The sequence below is a fragment of the Carcharodon carcharias genome, chromosome 3 (assembly GCF_017639515.1).
Source record: "Carcharodon carcharias isolate sCarCar2 chromosome 3, sCarCar2.pri, whole genome shotgun sequence".
Taxonomy (NCBI): domain Eukaryota; kingdom Metazoa; phylum Chordata; class Chondrichthyes; order Lamniformes; family Lamnidae; genus Carcharodon; species Carcharodon carcharias.
Window position 1 is genome coordinate 4,872,248 of NC_054469.1, and position 9,230 is coordinate 4,881,477.

At 50.6% G+C, this 9,230-nt stretch overlaps 1 protein-coding gene across 1 annotated transcript in view; it reads right to left on the reverse strand.

Moving 5' to 3' along the window:
• Positions 1 to 9,230, reverse strand: part of LOC121275769 (flap endonuclease 1-like) — an 86,848-nt gene that overhangs the window by 60,319 nt on the left and 17,299 nt on the right. The window contains exon 4 of the mRNA XM_041183376.1: positions 7,558 to 7,642. Coding sequence (XP_041039310.1) covers positions 7,558 to 7,642 — 85 coding nt within the window. The remainder of the gene's footprint in view (positions 1 to 7,557; positions 7,643 to 9,230) is intronic.

Consider the following 9,230-nt stretch of genomic DNA (forward strand, 5'->3'; position numbering starts at 1 on the left):
ACAGAGTAAATCTCCCTCTACACTGTCCCCATCAAACACTCCCAGGACAGGTACAGCACGGGGTTAGATACAGAGTAAAGCTCCCTCTACACTGTCCCCATCAAACACTCCCAGGACAGGTACAGCACGGGGTTAGATACAGAGTAAATCTCCCTCTACACTGTCCCCATCAAACACTCCCAGGACAGGTACAGCACGGGGTTAGATACAGAGTAAATCTCCCTCTACACTGTCCCCATCAAACACTCCTAGGACAGGTACAGCACGGGGTTCGACACAGAGTAAAGCTCCCTCTACACTGTCCCCATCAAACACTCCCAGGACAGGTACAGCACGGGGTTAGATACAGAGTAAATCTCCCTCTACACTGTCTCCAATAAACACTCCCAGGACAGGTACAGCACAGGGTTAGATACAGAGTAAACCTCCCTCTACACTGTCCCCATCAAACACTCCCAGGACAGGTACAGCACGGGGTTAGATACAGAGTAAAGCTCCCTCTACACTGTCCCCATCAAATACTCCCAGGACAGGTACAGCACGGGGTTAGATACAGAGTAAACCTCCCTCTACACTGTCCCCATCAAACACTCCCAGGACAGGTACAGCATGAGGTTAGATACACAGTAAATCTCCCTCTACACTGCCCCATCAAACACTCCCAGGACAGGTACCGCACGGGGTTAGATACACAGTAAAGTTCCCTCCACACTGTCCCCATCAAACACTCCCAGGACAGTTACAGCACGGGGTTAGATACAGAGTAAAGCTACACTGTCCCCATCGAACATTCCCAGGACAGGTACAGCACGGTGTTAGATACAGAGTAAATCTCCCACTACACTGTCCCCATCAAACACTCCCAGGACAGGTACAGCACGGGGAAAGATACAGAGTAAATCTCCCTCTACACTGTCCCCATCAAACACTCCCAGGACAGGTACAGCACAGTGTTAGATACAGAGTAAAGGTCCCTCTACACTGTCCCCATCAAACACTCCCAGGACAGGTACAGCACGGGGTTAGATACAGAGTAAAGCACCCTCTACATTGTCCCCATCAAACACTCCCAGGACAGGTACAGCACGGGGTTAGATACAGAGTAAAGCACCCTCTACATTGTCCCCATCAAACACTCCCAGGACAGGTACAGCACGGGGTTAGATACAGAGTAAAGCTCCCTCCACACTGTCCCCATCAAACACTCCCAGGACAAGTACAGCATGGGGTTAGATACAGAGTAAATCTCCCTCTACACTGTCCCCATCAAACACTCCCAGGACAGGTACAGCACGGGGTTAGATACAGAATAAATCTCCCTCTACACTGTCCCCATCAAACACTCCCAGGACAGGTACAGCACGGGGTTAGATACAGAGTAAATCTCCCTCTACACTGTCCCCATCAAACACTCCCAGGACAGGTACAGCACGGGGTTAGATACAGAGTAAATCTCCCTCTACACTGTCCCCATCAAACACTCCCAGGACAGGTACAGCACGGGGTTAGATACAGAGTAAATCTCCCTCTACACTGTCCCCATCAAACACTCCCAGGACAGGTACAGCACGGGGTTAGATACAGAGTAAATCTCCCTCTACACTGTCCCCATCAAACACTCCCAGGACAGGTACAGCACGGGGTTAGATACAGAGTAAATCTCCCTCTACACTGTCCCCATCAAACACTCCCAGGACAGGTACAGCACGGGGTTAGATACAGAGTAAATCTCCCTCTACACTGTCCCCATCAAACACTCCCAGGACAGGTACAGCACGGGGTTAGATACAGAGTAAAGCTCCCTCTACACTGTCCCAATCAAACACTCCCAGGACAGGTACAGCACGGGGTTCGACACAGAGTAAAGCACCCTCTACACTGTCCCCATCAAACACTCCCAGGACAGGTACAGCACGGGGTTAGATACAGAGTAAATCTCCCTCCACACTGTCCCCATCAAACACTCCCAGGACAGGTACAGCATGCAGTTAGATACAGAGTAAATCTCCCTCTACACTGTCCCCATCAAACACTCCCAGGACAGGTACAGCACGGGGTTAGATACAGAGTAAATCTCCCTCCACACTGTCCCCATCAAACACTCCCAGGACAGGTACAGCATGCAGTTAGATACAGAGTAAATCTCCCTCTACACTGTCCCCATCAAACACTCCCAGGACAGGTACAGCACGGGGTTAGATACAGAGTAAATCTCCCTCTACACTGTCCCCATCAAACACTCCCAGGACAGGTACAGCACGGGGTTAGATACAGAGTAAAGCTCCCTCTACACTGTCCCCATCAAACACTCCCAGGACAGGTACAGCACGGGGTTAGATACAGAGTAAATCTCCCTCTACACTGTCCCCATCAAACACTCCCAGGACAGGTACAGCACGGGGTTAGATACAGAGTAAATCTCCCTCCACACTGTCCCCATCAAACACTCCGGGGACAGGTTCAGCACGGGGTTAGATACAGAGTAAATCTGTCTCTACACTGTCCCCATCAAACACTCCCAGGACAGGTACAGCACGGGGTTAGATACACAGTAAAGCTCCCTCTACACTGTCCCCATCAAACACTCCCAGGACAGGTACAGCACGGGGTTAGATACAGAGTAAATCTCCCTCTACACTGTCCCCATCAAACACTCCCAGGACAGGGACAGCGCGGGGTTAGATACAGAGTAAATCTCCCTCTACACTGTCCCCATCAAACTCTCCCAGGACAGGTACAGCACAGGGTTAGATACAGAGTAAATCTCCCTCTACACTGTCCCCATCAAACTCTCCCAGGACAGGTACAGCACAGGGTTAGATACAGAGTAAAGCTCGCTCTACACCGTCCCCATCAAACACTCCCAGGACAGGTACAGCACGGGGTTAGATACAGAGTAAAGTTCCCTCTACACTGTCCCCATCAAACACTCCCAGGACAGGTACAGCATGGGGTTGGATACAGAGTAAAGCTCCCTCTACACTGTCCCCATCAAACACTCCCAGGACAGGTACAGCACGGGGTTAGATACAGAGTAAATCTCCCTCTACACTGTCCCCATCAAACACTCCCAGGACAGGTACAGCACGGGGTTAGATGCAGAGTAAATCTCCCTCTACACTGTCCCCATCAAACACTCCCAGGACAGGTACAGCACAGGGTTAGATACAGAGTAAAGCTTCCTCTACACTGTCCCCATCAAACACTCCCAGGACAGGTACAGCATGGGGTTAGATACAGAGTAAAGCTCCCTCTACACTGTCTCCAATAAACACTCCCAGGACAGGTACAGCACGGGGTTAGATACAGAGTAAATCTCCCTCTACACCATCCCCATCAAACACTCCCAGGACAGGTACAGCACGGGGTTAGATACAGAGTAAATCTGTCTCTACACTGTCCCCATCAAACACTCCCAGGACAGGTACAGCACAGGGTTAGATACAGAGTAAAGCCCCCTCTACACTGTCCCCATCAAACACTCCCAGGACAGGTACAGCACGGGGTTAGATACAGAGTAAAGCTCCCTCTACACTGTCTCCAATAAACACTCCCAGGACAGGTACAGCACGGGGTTAGATACAGAGTAAATCTCCCTCTACACCGTCCCCATCAAACACTCCCAGGACAGGTACAGCACGGGGTTAGATACAGAGTAAAGCAAACTCTACACTGTCCCCATCAAACACTCCCAGGACAGGTACAGCACGGGGTTAGATACAGAGTAAGGCTCCCTCTACATTGTCCCCATCAAACACTCCCAGGGCAGGTACAGCACGGGGTTAGATACAGAGTAAAGCTCCCTCTACACTGTCCCCATCAAACACTCCCAGGACAGGTACAGCACGGGGTTAGATACAGAGTAAAGCTCCCTCTACACTGTCCCCATCAAACACTCCCAGGACAGGTACAGCATGGGGTTAGATACAGAGTAAAGCTTCCTCTACACTGTCCCCATCAAACATTCCCAGGACAGGTACAGCATGGGGTTAGATACAGAGTAAAGCACCCTCTACATTGTCCCCATCAAACACTCCCAGGACAGGTACAGCACGGGGTTAGATACAGAGTAAATCTCCCTCTACACTGTCCCCATCAAATACTCCCAGGACAGGTACAGCACGGGGTTAGATACAGAGTAAACCTCCATGTACACTGTCCCCATCAAACACTCCCAGGACAGGTACAGCACGAGGTTAGATACAGAGTAAATCTCCCTCTACACTGCCCCATCAAACACTCCCAGGACAGGCACCGCACGGGGTTAGATACACAGTAAAGTTCCCTCCACACTGTCCCCATCAAACACTCCCAGGACAGTTACAGCACGGGGTTAGATACAGAGTAAAGCTACACTGTCCCCATCGAACATTCCCAGGACAGGTACAGCACGGTGTTAGATACAGAGTAAATCTCCCACTACACTGTCCCCATCAAACACTCCCAGGACAGGTACAGCACGGGGAAAGATACAGAGTAAAGCTCCCTCTACACTGTCCCCATCAAACACTCCCAGGGCAGGTACAGCACGGGGTTAGATACAGAGTAAATCTCCCACTACACTGTCCCCATCAAACACTCCCAGGACAGGTACAGCACGGGGAAAGATACAGAGTAAAACTCCCTCTACACTGTCCCATCAAACACTCCCAGGACAGGTACAGCACAGTGTTAGATACAGAGTAAAGGTCCCTCTACACTGTCCCCATCAAACACTCCCAGGACAGTTACAGCACGGGGTTAGATACAGAGTAAAGCTACACTGTCCCCATCGAACATTCCCAGGACAGGTACAGCACGGGGTTAGATACAGAGTAAATCTCCCTCTACACTGTCCCCATCAAACACTCCCAGGACAGGTACAGCACGGGGTTAGATACAGAGTAAATCTCCCTCTACACTGTCCCCATCAAACACTCCCAGGAGAGGTACAGCACGGGGTTAGATACAGAGTAAAGCTCCCTCTACACTGTCCCCGTCAAACATTCCCAGGACAGGTACAGCACGGGGTTAGATACAGAGTAAATCTCCCTCTACACTGTCCCCATCAAACACTCCCAGGACAGGTACAGCACGGGGTTAGATACAGAGTAAATCTCCCTCTACACTGTCCCCATCAAACACTCCCAGGGCAGGTACAGCACGGGGTTAGATACAGAGTAAAGCTCGCTCTACACTGTCCCCATCAAACACTCCCAGGACAGGTACAGCACGGGAATAGATACAGAGTAAAGCTTCCTCTACACTGTCCCCATCAAACACTCCCAGGACAGATACAGCACGGGAATAGATACAGAGTAAAGCTCCCTTATACTGTCCCCATCAAACACTCCCCGGACAGGTACAGCACGGGGTTAGATACAGAGTAAAGCTCTCTCTACACTGTCCCCATCAAACACTCCCAGGACAGGTACAGCACAGGGTTAGATACAGAGTAAATCTCCCTCTACACTGTCCCCATCAAACACTCCCCAGGACAGGTACAGCACGGGGTTAGATACAGAGTAAATCTCCCACTACACTGTCCCCATCAAACACTCCCAGGACAGGTACAGCACAGGGTTAGATACAGAGTAAATCTCCCTCTACACTGTCCCCATCAAACACTCCCAGGGCAGGTACAGCACGGGGTTAGATACAGAGTAAACATCCCTCTACAAAGTCCCCATCTAACACTCCCAGGACAGGTACAGCACGAGGTTAGATACAGAGTAAAGCTCCCTCTACACTTTCCCACCAAGCACTCCCAGGAGAGCTACAGAACGCGGTTAGATACAGAATAAAGCTCCCTCTACGCTATCCCCATCAAAGACTCCCAGGTCAAGTACAGCACGGGGTTAGATACAGAGTAAATCTCCCTCTACACTGTCCCCATCAAACACTCCCAGGACAGGTACAGCATGGGGTTAGATACAGAGTAAATCTTCCTCTACACTGTCCCCATCAAACACTCACAGGACAGGTACAGCACGGGGTTAGATACAGAGTAAATCTCCCTCTACACTGTCCCCATCAAACACTCCCAGGACAGGTACAGCACGGGGTTAGATACAGAGTAAAGCACCGTCCACACTGTCCCGATCAAACACTCCCAGGACAGGTACAGCACGGGGTTAGATACAGAGTCAAGCTCCCTCTACACTGTCCCCATCAAACACTCCCAGGGCAGGTACAGCACGGGGTTAGATACAGAGGAAAGCTCCCTCTACACTGTCCCCATCAAACACTCCCAGGACAGGTACAGCACGGGGTTAGATACAGAGGAAAGCTCCCTCTACACTGTCCCCATCAAACACTCCCAGGACAGGTACAGCACGGGGTTAGATACAGAGGAAAGCTCTCTCTACACTGTCCCCATCAAACACCCCCAGGACAGGTACAGCACGGGGTTAGATACAGAGTAAAGCTCCCTCTACAATGTCCCCATGTGGTGAAAGGTGCTATTAAAATGCCAGTTTTTTGAAATTACATCAGTTACGGAATGCTGCAGTTCAGTTCCCTCAGATTTGAAGAGTTGGGCGTTTGACTCACTGGTTCCTTGTTAGGGTAGTTCTGGGACACCCTGACATGCTGTCCATTTAATAGCAGGAAACATGACATCCTTTTGAATAACCCCTTCCAAACCTGCGACCTCCACCACCGACACACAGCAGCAGCAGTCTGTGTACCATCTACAAGATGCACTGCAGGAACTCACCAAGGTTCCCCAGACAGCACCTTCCAAACCCACGACCACTACCATCTAGAAGGACAAGGGCAGCAGATAGATGGGAACACCACCACTTGGAAGTTGCCCTCCAAGTCACTCACCATCCTGACTTGGAAATATATCGCTGTTCCTTCACTGTCGCTGGGTCAAAATCCTGGAACTCCCTCCCTAACAGCACTGTGGGTGTACCTACACCACATGGACTGCAGCGGCTCAAGAGGGCAGCTCACCACCACCTTCTCAAGGGGCAACTAGGGATGGGCAATAAATGCTGGGCCCAGCTAGTGACACCCATAATTTCAGAAAGAATTAAGAGAAAATCTGTTAATCCAATTGCTTCTGAAGAACAACGTTAAGAATAAGAATTAGCCAAGCATTCACACAGGGCTGGGAGTGGAGAGGGAGGGGGGGTGGCGCATTCCAGACCGTCACCACCCTCTGGGTAAAAAAGTTTCTCCTCATATCCCCCCTAAACCTCGCCTTAGGTTTCCTCCTTTTCTCCTTCTGACCATGTCAGTTCAGGGAATTTGCGACGGAAAAAGCCCCATTGCTGCAGCTGGGGACAAAGAAAAACAGTCAAACGAAGCCTGAACGAGAGCTCCAGAGGCAACGGAAACAGAAAGGGAAACAAAGCGGCCGAGGGTGGACACACACGTGGATTACCATTCACACCAAGTCCGCTCATGGGCTGACTGGGAATGTCCCTAACTCAGCCTGACGAAGGCTCTGCCTGTTTCGGAGCTGGGAAAGCCCCCCCACAACCCCCCCACCCCGGGTGCTTTTACTGGAATCGGCCAGGAGGATGGTTCGAGTAGGGGTCTGCTCGATGTCATGAATGGAACACCCACCTCAAGTGCTGCAGGTAGCGTTTGTCAGGGCGAGCTGTACGGAACTGATTCATCACAACAGCAGCATCGAGCGCCATCACCTTACCTAGGGATTCAATCAGAAACAACGCGCGTCACCTCAGCTAACGAACACAGGAAAGGAGTTCGCATCCCATCGTGGGACTGAAGGGCTGGTCCTAGTAAGTGTGACCATGAGGCTGCCAAATTGCTGCCTTATCACAGGCATTTTAATCCTACACAGAGTGTACATCCTGCTCCTAATCCTATAGACACCACACACATCGTCCCAAATACTACAAACTACCATCGGCTGATTCTGATTCTAAACAAAACTCTAACCCCTCACAGTAACTCTAACCCTCATCAGTCCTGTACCTGTGGCTCAGCAGGCAGCAACCCCACCTCTGAATCACAAGGTTCCGGGCCCAAGTCCCACCCAGCACAAATATCCCATACAGTACCGAGGGAGTGCTGCAGTGTCACAAGGGCTGTCTTGTGTGTGAGATGTTAAACGGAGGGCTCAGCTGGAATGTTCAACATCTCATTGACCTATTTCAAAGAAGGGCTGGGGTGTTCTCACTGGGGCCAATGCTTATCCCTCAAGTCAACATCACAAAAAAGAGATTATCTGGTCAGCATCACATTGCAGTGTGTGGGAGCTTGCTGTGTGCAAATTGGTTGCTGCATTTTCTTTACTTAAATTCATTTACAGGATGTGGGCTTCGCTGGCTGGGTGGGGGCATTTATTGCCCATCCCTAGTTGCCCTTGAGAAGGTGGTGGTGAGCTGCCTTCTTGAGCCGCTGCAGTCCATATGGTGTAGGTACACCCACAGTGCTGTTAGGGAGGGAGTTCCAGGATTTTGTCCGTGTGGTGTAGGTACACCCACAGTGCTGTTAGGGAGGGAGTTCCAGGATTTTGTCCGTGTGGTGTAGGTACACCCACAGTGCTGTTAGGGAGGGAGTTCCAGGATTTTGTCCGTGTGGTGTAGGTACACCCACAGTGCTGTTAGGGAGGGAGTTCCAGGATTTTGACCCAGTGACAGTGAAGGAACGGCGATATATTTCCAAGTCAGGATGGTGAGTGACTTGGAGGGGAACTTCCAGGTGGTGGTGTTCCCATCTATCTGCTGTCCTTGTCCTTCTAGATGGTAGTGGTCGTGGGTTTGGAAGGTGCTGTCGAAGGAGCCTTGGTGAATTCCACTACATTCCTACATTACAACAGTGACTACACTTCAAAGAGTGCTTCATTGGCTGTAAAGCTCTTTAAGGCATCTCTGACAATATTAAGTCTGACCCTGAGCCTTATTCATGGGATGTGGCATCACTGGCGAGGCCAGCATATATCGACCATCCCTAATTGCCCTTGTTCAGGGGGCAGTTAAGAGTCAACCACGTCGGAGTCACATGTAGGCCAGACCAGGTAAGGATGACAGATTTCCTTCCCTAAAGGACATCAGTGACCCAGATGTATGATGATCGATGATAGTTTCAGTGGTGGTCACCATCACTGAGGCTAGCTTTATATTCCAGATTTTATTAATTGAATTTGTCTCCCCAGAGTTTACCCTGGGCTTCTAGATTACTAGTCCAGTGACATCACCACCTCCCCTTGTCCCCTCAGCTTTTTCACTTGCCTAAACCCTGTCACATCTCTAACTTATCCCAGTTCTGAG